Raw genomic sequence first — 16,358 nt, 5'->3', positions numbered from 1 at the left:
GTGCTTGTGTTTCTAGAAAAGCGCTATATACTGCAAGTGTAACTTAATTCATTCATTCATTCATTAATGTTCTCAATGATTATACGTCTATAAAGATTATAGTCTGAATGACGTTGAATGAGAAGGTGTTTCCAGCCAAGTCTAAAGATGTTGTTTTGTATTTAATATTCAAATGTAAATTTGCATAAAGAGTTCACTTAGCATCCCTTAGCATTAGCATTCCCTCTTAGCATACCCAGCAGACAATGGTTGCCAATGGATTTTCAGGGAGAATTTGCTTTGCTGCAATTAAACAGCCCTGCTTAAATGTTCCATGCTGGATGTTAAGATGACCTTAGAAAAGTGCAAAACACAGATTTGCAGTTTGCACACTTATAAATAATGAGTCGCGACTCCATAAATAATAGGCCGTGGCTCTGAGTGCATTCGGCATTTGCGTTCGGCGGACTGACGCGCCCGAGGACATTTGGCACTCGTGATTTTGGCTGTGACTGCTGGCTGTTAGCGGGCCGTGTGCAGCTGTATAGATCTTGCGCGGCCGCTGAGTGTGAATGAGCGCTGCATTATGTACGGCACGCGTGCATTTTTCATGAGCTGTCATGTCCGTGTTAGCACAGCTGCACGAGCAGCATAATCACGGGCGCTAATCAGCACGGTGGCGCGCCGCGGCGAGGGGAAGAGCTGGGGTATTTATGAGGGAGTCGAGGTGTTCTTGTGATCACAGAGCGAGTAATAATACTCGGCGTGAAAGGCGACCAGCCTTCCTATCGTCTGGGTAATTGAAAAACCTTGTTTTCGCCGTCCTGCTTTCCCAGTAAGCGCACGCGGCTAAGTAGCGTTCCTTTGTGGACGTCTGGCCTCGTTGCTGGCACGTTAGCATCACCGTCGCCGTCGCACGATTCAGCTCGAGAGTTCAGACTGAATCACTATGTATGCCAGTACCCATAGCTTTAGTATATTACAGTTTCAGCTCTTTTAATTGAGTTAAATTGCATTATGATATCTATAATTTCCACTACAGTACAGTTTCTTTAAAGTTAAAGTTGTACAGTACTGCTTTTTAATTGAGTTAGATAGAGTTACATTGACTGCATTAATGTTTCTGCTCTTTCAATTAAAGTGGATTCTGATGCAGTATCAGTACTTTATCTGTACTATAGTTTATCAGCTTTTAGTTTGAGTTGAGTTGAGTTAAATCATGAAAACAGTACCTATACTTTCACTACAGTTTGAGTTAGATTATGAGAAATGTTTACTATAGTAGAGTTTCTGCTCTTGTAAGTCAACTTGAGCCTGACGCAGTAATCATACTCTCACTACAGTACAGTTTTTGCTATTTTAATTGAGTTAGATTGCAAGACAGTACTCATACAGAACAGTTTATTCCCCTTTCTTTGAGTTAGATTGTGATATAGTACCCATACTTTCTCTATAGTACACTTTCTTATCTTTGAATTGAGTTTGATAATGAGACAGTACCCATACTTTTACTACAGTACAGTAGTACAGTTTTCTTCTCTTTAATTGAGTTACATTGTGATATACTACCCATACTTTTACTACAGCAGTTTCTTCTCATTTCATTGAGTTAGATTGTAATATAGTACAATACTTCCAGTATAGTACAGTTTCTGCTTTCTAAATTGAGTTAGATTGCATTATGATATCTATAATTTCCACTACAGTACAGTTGCTTTAAAGTTAAAGTGGTTCAGTACTGCTTTTTAATTGAGTTAGGTAGAGTTACATTGACTGCATTAATGTTTCTGCTCTTTCAATTAAAGTGGATTCTGATACAGTATCAGTACTTTCTCTGTACCATAGTTTATCAGCTTTTAGTTTGAGTTGAGTTGAGTTAAATCATGAAAACAGTACCTATACTTTCACTACAGTTTGAGTTAGATTATGATAAATGTTTACTATAGTAGAGTTTCTGCTCTTGTAAGTCAACTTGAGCCTGACGCAGTAATCATACTCTCACTACAGTACAGTTTTTGCTCTTTTAATTGAGTTAGATTGCAAGACAGTACTCATACATTCAATACAGAACAGTTTATTCCCCTTTCTTTGAGTTAGATTGTGATATAGTGCCCATACTTTCTCTATAGTACACTTTCTTATCTTTTAATTGAGTTAGATAATGAGACAGTACCCATACTTTTACTACAGTACAGTAGTACAGTTTTCTTCTCTTTAATTGAGTTACATTGTGATATAGTACCCATACTTTTACTACAGCAGTTTCTTCTCATTTCATTGAGTTAGATTGTAATATAGTACAATACTTCCAGTATAGTACAGTTTCTGCTTTCTAAATTGAGTTAAATTGCTACAGTTTGAGTTAGATTATGAGAAATTTTCACTATAGTAGAGTTTCTGCTCTTGTAAGTCAACTTGAGCCTGACGCAGTAATCATACTCTCACTACAATACAGTTTTTGCTCTTTTAATTATTATTTAAGAGTTATTTTGTTATTTTGTTATAGTTATTTTAGGACAGTACTTATAATTTCATTTTATTATAGTTTTTTTTTTTAAGTTAAATTGTTTCCAGGACAGGCTTAAAAGGGGTGGGCACTGAAAGCAGATGGAAAATAAAAGAAAAGAACCTGGCTTTCCTCTTGAGAGAGGAAGAAAATACAGAAAGAAGGTTCTAGGAACTCAAAAACTCAAGAAAAGAAGACATGACAGCCATTGGCTGTTCAGAAACACACTCACACACAAACAAAGACAGCAATTGGTGGTCTGTGTTCCTCCCTCTTTTAAAGGCAGGGCACAGGTGTTGCTAGCTAGGCATGATTGCCTCCAGAAGCCACTCATTGCCCCCTCTGGTGGCTGGAGGCTGCCTAGTCCTGGAACCAGCTTTTACATTCTGCTCTTTTTAATTGAGTTAGATTGCAAGACAGTACTCATACATTTAATACAGTACAGTTTCTTCTCATTTAATTGACTTAGATTGTAATTTGGAATCCATACATTCAATATAGTACAGTTTATGCTCTTTAAATTGAGTTAGACAATAGGACAGTACCCATATTTTCATTATAGCACAGTTTCTTATATTTTAATTGAGCTTGATTATGAGATAGTACCCATACTTTTACTATGGTAGAGTTTCTTCTCTTTTCATTGAGTTAGATTGTGAAATAATACCCATACTTTCACCATAGTAGAGTTTCTTCTTTTTTTAATTGAGTTAGATTGCAAGACAGTACTCATAAATGCACTATAGTACAGTTTCTTTCCTCTTCATTGAGTTAGATTATGAGACAGTACCCATACTTCTCCTATAGTACAGTTTCTGCTCTTTAATTGAGTTAGATTGTGAAACAGTATCCATAATTTTACTATAGCACAGTTTCTTCTCTTTTAATTGAGTTAGATTGTGAAACAGTATCCATAATTTTACTATAGCACAGTTTCTTCTCTTTTAATTGAGTTAGATTGAGACACAGTATCCATACTTTTACTATAGCACAGTTTCTTCTCTTTTGATTGAGTTAGATTGCAAGACAATACTCATAATCTCACTATAGTACAGTTTCTTTTCCTTTTATTGAGTTAGAATGTGATATAGTAACCATACTTTCAGTATAGTAGTTTTTGCTCATTTAATTTAGTTCGATTGAGAGACAGTACCCTTAATTTCACTATATTATAGTTTTGTTGTTTTTTTTTTTACCTTTTTTCATTTGAGTTAGATTGTGATACAGCCCTGATGTTTTTAAATATAGTAGATTTGCTGCTTTTGTTATTGAGTTAGATTGTGGTATAGTCAACACCCATATATTCGCTATAGTAAAGTTTCTAGATTTTAAATTGAGTTAAATTGTGGTATAGTATCCATAATTTTACTATTATAGTTTTTTGTTTTTATTTGAGTTATGATACAGTACAGTACCAACACTATCAGTAAAACTTGGTTTTACGGCTCTGTTTTTTTTTGAAAAACATAAATGGCTAAGTGCCTTTGGTTCATTGGTGGACGTCTAGCTTCTTTGTTGGCCTGTAAGTATTATCATTGCTGGTTTGTCTCGAGACTTGGACGGGTTAAACGGACACTGTGTCTTTAAGTCGTGTCAGGGACGAGCGGGACAGGCGGAGAATTCTTCTTTAACAAGCTCTAATGAAAGCATTCTTTTCACGTGGGCTGTTATATTATTGAATAGGTCTCTGCACTACAGAATAACCTTGATGCAGACTTAAGAAGTGAGAGTCTCTGAAACATTGACAAGAATCTGTTATATTCTTCTTCTTCCAGAGTGCGAGGTCCCTGAGTGTGGGATTATAAAAGTTTTGAAAGAACAAAAAGAACAGAAGGAAGTCTGACAGAGAGAATCTTTTATCTGACAGTGAAGACAGCGACCTACAGCAGAAAGAGCTGAATATATAACTCAAATCATCGACTTCCACTTTTGGCCACGTTGGACATTGGTCCTTTGATTATTTGGCACTATTTTCAAGATATATATGATCTTTTAATCATGTTAGAGCCGCCTAATTCAGTGTCTATACTTGTATTACAGTGCAGTTTCTGCTTGTTTATTTGAGTTAGTTTGAGTTAAAGCACCAATACTGTACTGCACTGTCACTATAGTACAGTTTCTGTCCTATTAATTGAGTTAGTTGTATTACAGTTCACATATATTTTAACATGGTACAATGGTTCTGCTCTTTTAATTGAGTAAGACATAATGGAGTAGCTATACTTTCATTATAGTACAGTTTATCTGCTCTTGGATTTGAGTTAGATACCCATAGTACCCATACATTCACTGTAATATAGTGCATGTCCTGTTTAATTGAGTTAGACTGTGAAACAGTACCACTTTTTTTATTACAGTACTTTTTTGTGCTTTTAATTGAGTTGGATTGTGCAACAGTACCCATACTGTCACTATAGTGCAGTTTCTGCTCTATTAATTGAGTTAGTTCCTATACAGTTCCTATAATTTCAATATGGCACAATATATCTGATATTTTATGTATGTTAGAGCCTCTTGCAGTAGCTATACTTTCATTACAGTACGGTTTCTGCTTGTTTATTTGAGTTAGATTTAGATACAGCACTAATACTCAACTGTACTGTCATTATATCACAATTTCAGTTCTATTAATTGAGTTAGTTGTAATACAGTTCCAATATTTTCAATATGGTACAATAACACTGACCTTATAAATTACGTCCAATTTTTAAGTTAGATCATAACAGTTTGTGTGCTTTCATTACAGTACAGTTACTGCTTGTTTATTTGAGTTAGATTGTAATACAGTACGGCTACATTCTCTAAAGTACAGTTTCTGCTCTATTAATTGAGTTAGTTGTAATACAGTTCCCATATTTTCAATATGGCACAATATATATATGATATTTTATTTATGTTAGAGCCTCATACAGTAGCTATATTTTCATTACAGTATGGTTTCTGCTTGTTTATTTGAGTTAGATTGATTGTGTGTGAGACTTACTATAATCAATTTTAATTATAGTTTTAGTTTATTTTTTGTGTTTTATTGTTGTATTGTCCATGTCTGCACTGATGTTTTAAAAATCGTATGGTCATGAGAATTTGCCTTGAAGGCCTGAAAAAGTCATGGGAAAATCATGGAAATTTATCATGTATGAACCCTGTACAGACCAGATACTGTAACCTTTGTATCGTTTCTGCTCTATTAATTGAGTTAGTTGTAATACAGTTCCCATATTTTCAAAAGGTACAATTTCCCTGCTCTTATAAATTACGTCCAATTTTTAAGTTAGATCATAACAGAGTTTGTATACTTTCTTTACAGTACAGTTTCTTCTTGTTTATTTGAGTTAGATTGTGAGACAGTACTTATAATTTCACTATATTATGATTTTTCTGTTATTTGTTAGATTGTAACGCCGTACCCTTACATTCACTGTAGTACAGTTTCTGTCTTTTTTTAATTGAGTTACATGGTGATGCAGTATCCATACTTTCACTATAGAACAGTTTCTTCTTGTTTATTTGAGTTAGATTGTGATACAGACCAAATACTGTCACTTTTGTTTCTGCTCTATTAATTGAGTAAATTGTAATGTAGTTCCCACTTTGCAAATATGGTACAATATCTCTGCTCATTTAAGTTAAGTCCATTTTTTTAAGTTAGATCATAACAAAGTAGCATACCTTCATTGCAGTGCAGTTTACGCTTGTTTATTTGAGTTAGATTTTGATAAAGCACCGATACTGTACTGTACTGCTTTAATAATTGAGTTAGTTTCAATATGGTACAATATCACTAACCTTAAGTTAAGTGTATTTTTTTAAGTTAGATCATAACAGAGTAGCATACCTTCATTACAGCGCAGTTTACGCTTGTTTATTTGAGTTAGATTTTGATAAAGCACCGATACTGTACTGTACTGCTTTAATAATTGAGTTAGTTTCAATATGGTACAATATCACTGATCTTAAGTTAAGTGTATTTTTTTAAGTTAGATCATAACAGAGTTTGTATACTTTCTTTACAGAACAGTTTCTGCTTGTTCATTTGAGTTAAATTGTTATACAGTATCCATGCTTGTTATAAACATGCTCACACACTCTCATACACATTAATCCAGGCCAGGCTGGCAGGCTGGAAGTCTCCTATTGGCTGTATAGGTTGTTTCTGTTTGCTCCCTGAGGAGCTCTATCTGTCACTCAGTCGATTCCCCAGACGCAACTCAAACATCTCCCGCTGTAATTGAATTGATCTGGGCGTGCTGGACGGGTGTAGATATTGATCATGTGCAGAGATACTGTTTGCAATAAGTGGATGGGATATTACAGAGGGAACAGCTAATATGTCTGCAGTTATAAACGGAAACAATATAGTCTATAGACCAAGAGCAGGATTCTCAGCTGTTATATACCCAGCTGTTTATCAGCTGTACTCAGCCGAGGGCAGTGCTGGAGGGCGTACGCTTAACCATATACTTACCCACAATACCCTGTTGCTTCCAGCCAGTTGAAGAATCACTTCAGCTCTGTAAGAAAAATAGAATTGAATACAATTGATTTAATGTTCTCTTTATTCAGGATGCAGCAGCCAATCGTTATAACATGCACTATATGTCTAGTATATGTTTGTGGATGCCCCTTCTAATAAATGCATTACCCTGCTCAAAAAAATGTATATTTTTTTTAATTGTACTTAAAACATATTGAGATTTTTTTCAAAGTTTGCTGTAAATATACTAACAGACATATATACTTACTTAACATATATTAAAAGTACATTAATATTATGCTTTCATCAAATGTTTAAGAGTAAACTTTGATTGTATTTTTTAAAAAGTACAATATAGTGTATTTTTTAAGAAAAATAGACTACTATAAAGTACACTTTTAGATTTAAGGTAATTCAATATACTTCTAAAATACTTATTTCCAAATATACTTTTGTAAAAAAAAAAATCTAGCAAAGTGTGTTAAAAACAACTGTTATAGTATGTCGCGATATATCATGCAAATTTTTAGGAAGTAAATTAAATTACTACTACTAATTTAAAATATATATTTTTACATTGACTTACATTGAACGTTTAGAATATTTTTTTCACTTCCCTGTAAAGTTGCTGTTTTGGAGATACTTGTTTTTTTCATTGGACAGCATCAATATACAATATTATTTGTAGGTTGGTTTGGACAAAAGCGTCCACTAAATGTAATGTAATATAAAGTGTTTGAGAGCATCAGTTAAAGTAAAGTAGTGAAGAGGTAGAGTTACAGGTGTACAGTGAATAGTGAATATTTGAGTAATGTTCGAATCCAGATTATGAGAAGCAAAAACTACTCAACTAAATAAATAAAGAAATACTTTAAGAAATGAAGTTTAGTAAATATAAAACATTTTAAGATTTTTGAAAGTCGCAAGTACTTTAATGTGCAAGTAGTATCCAATTGCAGACCCTTAGGAGAGCCTGTGGATGGGCAGAAGCCTGTGAATGGGCCTGTATGAAAAGTAAATTGTGCAGAAAATAAACCTACATGCTTTAACATACATTGTTATTATTATTTGAATTGTGATTTTATTCAGAAAATATGGAATTCACTGTTACTTACAGATTTTTTGTAATGAGTCAACAATAAGATTAACTTCTTAGAAGATCTGACCAAAAGAAAATAGTGAGAGCAACAGATCTTTTGTTCACACTGCTCGTTCACACTCATTCTTTCTTTTAACTGTTGATGTACAAGTTGGTTTGTGCACAGGTGCGCCTGTGTTGCCAAGATGGCAATGAACATCCGACTACTGACTGTTGTCAGGGTTCTAATAAGACAGTGGGGCACCTGTGTTTCTCATCGCCAAGATAGCAATACAAAAGAAATTCATCTAAACACACCTAATTTTGGACGGTGTGAAATTAGACTGTTGACAGGGTGTGAGATAGCAATGAGCATGGAGATGTACCTTGCACAGGGTGTAGAATAGGAGTATTTGGAGAATTTCTTTCCTGTGGTTAATATACATTTGGGATACGTATTAAAACTTTGGTACCACTTTAAAATAAGACTGCCTTTATAAAGGGTTTATAAATGGTTTACAATTAGTTTATTAATGGTTACTAATTAGGTTGTAAATGCCTTAAAAATCATTAATAATCAGTTATAACACATATGTAGAAAGGGCAACAGTGTAGATGCTGTGGATTCACTATTTGACAAACAACAGGTCATTGTTGCCCTTTCTACGTGTGTGTTATAACTGATTATTAATGATTTTTATGGCATTTACAACCTAATTTTTAACCATTAATAAACTAATTGTAAACCATTTATAAACCCTTTATAAAGGTAGTCTTATTTTATAGTGGTACCAAAACTTTTGCCGTTTATGATTGGTGGTTGATTGGAGTGAATAAGCTATAAATGACCTTGATTATCTTTTTTATCCTCTTTTATTAAGATTAGAGCCAAACAGACATATAATAAAGACTCTAACTTTGGCCGGCCAGACCCAGAGCACCAGGCAGAATTGTGTGTGTGTGTGTGTGTGTGTATCTGTACTTTAACTGGATTACAGCATCTTTAGATGGCTTGAGGAGCACTGAGGGGAATATGAGCTGAATTGTTAATTTCCTGCTGCTTTTTTCTGGGACAGCTGAGTGAAAATGTGTCAATCTAATCAGAGCCGCCAACAAAAGCTGATTTCTCTCACAGAGGAAGCAGATTAGACTCATCCTGCACCGCGAGAGCCCTGCTCGTCTCCTCAGCGCTTATAAACGCACATCCTTTATTCCTGTATTGAGGAACGAGGCCTCTGGTTCGTGTCCGCGGGGTTCGGGAGCAGACTGAGGAGAATTAAAGCTGTATGCTGGGAGATGTAATCGTGTTTTTTTGGATTAGTTGCTAAGTTACTGTCTGTCTGTCTGCTCTAAAATTAGCTCAGGGACGTTTACTGTCTGACACCGCCGCTGACTCTCAACCGAACTCAACCCCTATCCAAATACGAGTGTTAGGACTTGGGGACACAGTGGCTTATAGGAGGAGGCAGAGGATGGAGGCCCAGCAGGGTCATGTGCTGTATGTGGACAAGAGACTTCTAGAATAAAAGCAATATTATTAAAAATCATAATAATTAAGCAATAATACATGAGATAGAGTGCTATAACGTGTAAAATTGGCACCGATGGCCGAGTGCCAAAAATCAACACAGCAGTGCCAATATTACACACTTTAGAAAAATTAGACCGTTTCTGACGCAACAGGCCACCCAAATCCTGGTACAAGCAGTCGTCATCTCACGCCTCGACTACTGCAATGCCCTGCTAACTGGCCTCCCAGCCTGTGTAGTAAAACCACTCCAAATGATCCAGAATGCAGCAGCACGTCTGGTCTTCAACCAACCAAAACGGGCACATGTCACCCCGCTGCTCATTGAGCTCCACTGGCTACCAGTTGATGCTCGCATCAAATTCAAAACTCTTACAATCGCCTACAAGGTGATGACAGAACAGCTCCTTCCTACCTGCACTGATCACTCCTGAAGGCTTACGCTACCTCCCGGCCGCTGCGCTCCTCCAATGAACAACGCCTCACTTTACCAAACAAACATTCACACAAAGCAATCCAGACTGTTCTCATACAGAGTTCCCCAATGGTGGAACAAACTACCTTCCACTACCAGATCAGGAGAATCTCTCACTATCTTTAATAAACTCCTGAAGACAGAGCTCTTCAAAGAGCACTTACTCTCCTAACACCTCTAACTAACTACCTTCTACTACCAGATCAGGAGTCACTTTAGACAAAAGCGTCTGCCAAATGTAATGTAATGTAAAAGGATGAACCTCGAGTGTATACTGCAATTTTACCTCAGTTCCATTGTCACTGTTTATAAAAAGATTTTGAGTTTAAGAGGAGGACAAAATACAAATGGTTTGGTTCCTAGCTGCACTGTTTTCAAGAGGGGAATTTGTGTAGATTAAAGTCCTGTGATTGTTTGACTAAAAGAACATGTTTTTTTTTTTTTTAAGAATTAAGTTTTCTTTACTTCGGCGCCCCCCAGCAGTAAGACTTGCGGAATTACAAGAGTCCACCTTATATTCAGCTTATAGGCTCCAGTGCCTCCTAGTGGTGTATAATGACATCACATTTGGTTTGTATTTGGCTTGTAAGTGCTGCATCATTGCTTGGTTACCTGTATATGGCGGAGTAATACACGGAGAGCTTCGGTTACCGGCTGATAACGGCCCCCTAAAAACACGATTAACATTCAGCGCGCGATTGAATGGCAAAAGAAAATGTTTTTTTAAATATTATAAATCTGTTTACTTAGACCGTCCTAACAACGAGACCTGCTGAATTACTATTGTCGCTTACAATGTGCTTAATAATATAGTGCGCCTTAAAGTCTAAAAAAAAAAAAAAAAAACGGTAGTTTGCTTTACATGTATGCTTTTATTATCATTTATGGCACTAAAAGGCTGTGCAAAAGTTTTAGACACCAAAGCAAATTACACTAATCCATTTATCTCAGCAATATGAGTGTTTTTACCTGAAAAAAGCACCACATATGATTTAAACAGATTCAAATTAACATACATTATTACAGTAAAACATAAAAAGGAGTTCTCATTTTTAACTAAGTATGTTATATCCTTTGAGCCTGTAAGCTGAAGAACAAAGTGTAGAGATTCCAGATTTCTCCTGGATGCTCCTCAGCCAGCATGTGTATATTATTATGTTCAGTTCCGTCAGCAGCTCACCTGATTTACCAAATTTACCAGTAATTTACCAAACCAGGTGTTGATTAATATGATGAGAACTAGAAATAATAACTCTATTAAACTCAGATGAGGAGGAGAGATTAGGAGACGTTTTAAGGTCAGAAAACAGGGCTGTAAAAGCTGTAACTGCTTTTTGTAAAATTGCTGTTTGTATTTATTGTAATGCTGTAATGTGTTTTACTGAGATAAAAAAAAAAAAACAATTACTGCACAGATAAGAAGCTTTTTCGGTAACACTTTCTATTAATGTCATCTCTATTAGACTCTATAACCACATTCATAACATATTATAATGCATTCATAAGGCATTATAAACATGGCTATAAATATCTAAAAAATTCATAACCCATTATAGCCATGTTTATTAAGCATTATGACTTGTGATCATAATACATTATAAGCTGTGTTTATAATATATATGTTAAAATAGTATATATCTATCATTAATAATATAGTCCCACAATGAAAGTCTGTCACTTTACTTAGAGCGCAGAAGACCTGTTATAATACATTATAATTGACTATAATTAATATTATGTTCAAGGCAAGAATAATTAATCAGTGGTTGAAAATATATTTATATATATTTATAGGATTATTGAGGGTGTGTTCATAAGTTGGAAGCTGTTTTAGTCATAATACAGTCTGCAAGCTGGGACTGAGTTTTTTGGTATTGATGCATAACATGTTATAAACACAGCTATTAATGCATTATAATCACAGTTCATGATACATAATAAACATGGCTATAATGAATTATACATTTTTATAAATATGTATAGCCATGTTTATAATGCCTTATGAATGCATTATAATGTGTTATGAGTATGTATATAGAGTCTTATAGAGATGACATTCATAGAAAGTGTTACTGCTTTTTCTTTACTGAAATTCCCACAGGTGCCTAAAACATTTACACAAACGTGTATATAAGCGTTAAGGCTGTAGGATGAATTGGCCTGGCTTCATTACTGTATCTGTCTATGAATGAATCTGAATAGAATCTGATCTGGGTAAGAGATAAAGGCTTTTTTGACACATTCTCTCCGCACTGTCTGTCATCTCACAGCAGAGTCACTGTCACTCATGTGTCCTCTAGAATAATGTATGTACAGTATGTTCTATAGTGTGTGCAGTGTCCCTCTGGATGTCCTTTCACACTTCCCGTAGGCGAGTGTCGACCCTGTCAGTCAGAAATCCCACCGTGGGGTCTCCCGGCCTCCGACGCAGGGAGAGTTTCTGAAAAGCTGACCCTCCGGTTCTCTCTGGAAGCCTCGTAAGGCGCTGGGGTCTGTCATGTGCTCTCATGGCTTGGCACATTCGCTCGGAGGGGCGGAGACTCTGCCATCGCCTCCACATGTGTCACGCATGTGTTCATTTATGGACGCGAGAGTGTGGTGTGGAAATGAGGAGACAGTCCAGTGCAGATTGTGTGATTTTGGTCTTTTTCCCACAATAATTAATGGGTTCCAGATGTTCATGTTCATTCAAATATACTAGTAACACCCAGTCAACCACTTGGCAGCACCATAGCAACCACCTAACACCTACCTAAAATAATACCTAAAATAAGAGACCACTTAAAAATGATGAGTTTCTTTGATTTTACCAAGTTGAAAACCTCCGGAACATAATCAAGAGGAAGATGGATGATCATAGTGGGATAAAAATGATCCAAAAGCAGTGTGCAAGACTGGTGGAGAAAGAGAACATGATGCCAAGATGCATGAAAACTGTGATTAAAATTCAAGGGTTATTCCGCCAAATATTGATTTATGAATATGAACTTGATTTCTTTGCATTATTTGAGGTCTGAAAGCTCTGCATCTTTTTTGTTATTTCAGACATTTCTCATTTTCTGCAAATAAATGCTCTAAATGACAATATTTTTATTTGGATTTTGGGAGAAATGTTGTCTGTAGTTTATAGAATAAAACAACAATGTTTATTTTACTCAAATATAGAAACAGAGAAACTAATTCAGAAACTGAAGTGGTCTCTTAATTTTTTTCCAGAGCTGTATAACAATCACCAAACAACTCCATAACAACTACTTGGCAACACCATAGCAACCACCTGACACCTTCTAGTATTTTGTACAGTGTTTTATTTAAAAATCTAATAATAATCTTATTATAATACATCTATATAATATATGAGTTTCAAATTTTAAACTGAATTACATCTTTTTTGATATTGAACTAATTTTTGCACTATTTTTTTTCATAGTGGGCGTGTCCTCCCAACCCTCACTCACCATCAGTGTGTAGTCTTTCCAATCATTACTTTTTCAGAAAAGGTCATACTTCCTAACAAGGAAAAATGATGTCATAGCGGAGCATCGCAACCTACCTCACTACACCATACATCCATACAGCTCTGCCTCTGACTGACAGTCCATCACAATTAAATAGTGTGTGTGTGTGTGTGTGTGTGTGCGCAAGATTCTGTCAGAAGATAGGTGCTTTAACACACTTTGTTCCTTCTGTTCCTCTGTCTTACACACACTAACACACACACACACACCCTTTCGCCTCAAAGCTCTATTCTGACAGTTCTGTCAGTGTGGTGGCCAAAAAAAAACTGTGAAAGAGATGTGTGTGTGTGTGTATGTGTGTGTGTAAAAGAAGTGTAAGAACAGTGTATTTAAGAGACAAATCAAAAATGTGTACAATAAGGGCGTTGAGTTTTCCAGCAGTCTAAAGCGCTGCCTAGTCAGGAGTTCGCTGATTCGAATCCCGGTCACGCAGCTTGCCATCAGCTGCCAGAGCTGGGTGGGTACAGTACAGTAGATGGAGCTCTCTCTTTCACTCCTAGGGTGATGTGGATCAGCACAAGGCTGCGTCTGTGAGCTGATGTATCAGAACCGAGTCGCTGCGCTTTTCTCCGAGCATTAGCGCTGTGATGCTACTCGGTAATGCTGCATCAGCAGCAGTTCAAAAAGAGGCGGAGACTGATCTCACATGCTCACTTATACAGTACAGGTCAAAAGTTTGGACACACCTTCTCTTTTTCAATGCGTTTTCTTTATTTTCATGACTATTTACATTGTAGATTCTCACTAAAGCACCAAAACTATGAATGAACTCGTGGAGTTTTATGTACTTAACTAAAAAATGATGAAATAACTGTTTTTTCAAAATAGCCGCCCTTTCCTCTGATTACTGCTTTGCACACTCTTTTGGCAGCATTATCTCAATAAGCTTCAAGAGGTGGCCACCTGAAATAGGAAAAGTTTTCCAACAGTCTTAAAGGAAGGAAGGAGTTCCCAGAGGTGTTTATTAGCACTTGTTGCTCCTTTTTGTCTTCTTCACTCTGTGCTCCAGCTCACCCCAAACCTCAAATCTGGATTGGGTTCAGGTCCGGTGACTGTGGAGGTTCAGCTCATTTTTTGTTAAGAACATAAAACTCCACATGTGTTCATTCATAGTTTTGGTGCTTCAGTGAGAATCTACAATGTAAATAATCATGAAAATAAAGAAAACGCATTGAAAGAGAGAAGGTGTGTCCAAACTTTTGGACTGTACTGTATATATAAATAAGATAAGTTGATAATGTGATAAATTATTGTTACAGCTCTATCTATGATGTCCTCTCTCCTCTCTCTCTCTTTTTCTCCTGTAGGAAAGTTTACCTGTATTGAGGTGCGGTTTCACCTGGAGAGGCAGATGGGTTACTATCTGATCCAGATGTACATCCCCAGCCTGCTGATCGTCATCCTGTCCTGGGTCTCCTTCTGGATAAATATGGACGCCGCTCCAGCCCGTGTAGCTCTGGGCATCACCACCGTGCTCACCATGACCACGCAGAGCTCCGGCTCCAGAACATCCCTACCAAAGGTCAGATAAAGAGTCTACTGAAGTCATCCAGACTATGAAGAAACACATAATGAATCATGTAGTAACTTAAAAGAGTTAAACAAACCAAAATACTCTGTAAAGAAGCATTTAGATGCTCTTATCTGGGAAGCTGATGAATTATACTGTACAACAGAGGAAACTCTTGCTCTTCCTTTCCTAGGGTGGTCCTGATGAGAGCCAGTTCCAGCATTATAATGGTTTTAATGGTCTTTGCAGTGACTACCCTGGAGAAAAACAAAAAATAGTTAATTGTACTTAAAACATATTGAGAAATGTCTAAGTGTGCTGTAAATATAAACAGATTTATGTACTTACTTAAAATATATTAAAAGTATATGTATATTATGCTTTCATCAAATGTTTGAAAGTAAACTTTGATCATACTTTTTAAAAAGTACAATATAGTGTAATTTAAAAAAATAGACTACTATGAAGTACACTTTTAGTTTAATGTAATTCAATATACTTCTAAAATACATATTTCAAAATATACTTCTGTACATTTTTAGCAAAGTGTGTTAAAAACAACTGTTACAGTAGTTCACTTAAAGTGCAATGTATCATGTACCTTTTTAGAAAGTAAATTAAATTACTACTAATACTAAAAAAAAATGTAGCATGCTAAAAATTGTAGTACAGTATATTAAAATATATTTATATATATATTTTATTCCTGTCTTTTATACTTACAAAAGAGAGGAACAAGAAGCATATTTGTACTCTAATATAAATAGATCACATATATTTAACATCAATTCTTAGTACATTTCTAATATACCTGGTGTATATTAAGCACAGTTAAGTACACTTAGCACAATTTAAGTAAGATTTCTGTACTATTTATATACAATAAAATATAACGATACAAAGAAAGTTGTTCCATTTTATCACTCTTTAAATATACTGATTAATAATGTGGCTAAAAGAACACTTTAGTGCACTATAGCATAATAATGCTTAATATATTTTAATCTACTTTTTTCACTAGGGTACACTTGAGAATACTTTCAAAATTCTTGAAAAAAGTGTTTTTTTTTTTTTCTTTACTTAGTTGAGTATTTCTTGCTTTTCATAATCTGGATTCGAACATTACTCAAATATTCACTATTCACTGTATACCTGTAACTCTACCTCTTCACTACTTTACTTTAACTGATGCTCTCAAACTCTTTATTAAGAGACAAGAAATTCAAGTAATTAACTCTTGATGAGTTCAGCAGCACAGCTGTTAACTGAAAGCCTGAATTCCAGGAGACT

At 35.6% G+C, this 16,358-nt stretch overlaps 1 protein-coding gene across 2 annotated transcripts in view; it reads left to right on the top strand.

The window, feature by feature from the left end:
• glra3 (glycine receptor, alpha 3) overlaps positions 1–16,358 on the top strand; it is a 152,560-nt gene that overhangs the window by 102,536 nt on the left and 33,666 nt on the right. For both annotated transcript variants that reach the window (XM_049481396.1, XM_049481397.1), the window contains exon 7: positions 14,866–15,080. In XM_049481396.1, the coding sequence (XP_049337353.1) occupies positions 14,866–15,080 (215 nt within the window). The remainder of the gene's footprint in view (positions 1–14,865; positions 15,081–16,358) is intronic.

Source organism: Astyanax mexicanus, chromosome 7 (genome assembly GCF_023375975.1).
Source record: "Astyanax mexicanus isolate ESR-SI-001 chromosome 7, AstMex3_surface, whole genome shotgun sequence".
In the NCBI taxonomy this organism is placed as follows: Eukaryota; Metazoa; Chordata; class Actinopteri; order Characiformes; family Acestrorhamphidae; genus Astyanax; species Astyanax mexicanus.
The sequence above is the reverse complement of the archived record's forward strand: the minus strand, read 5'-3'. Positions and strand labels throughout refer to the sequence as shown.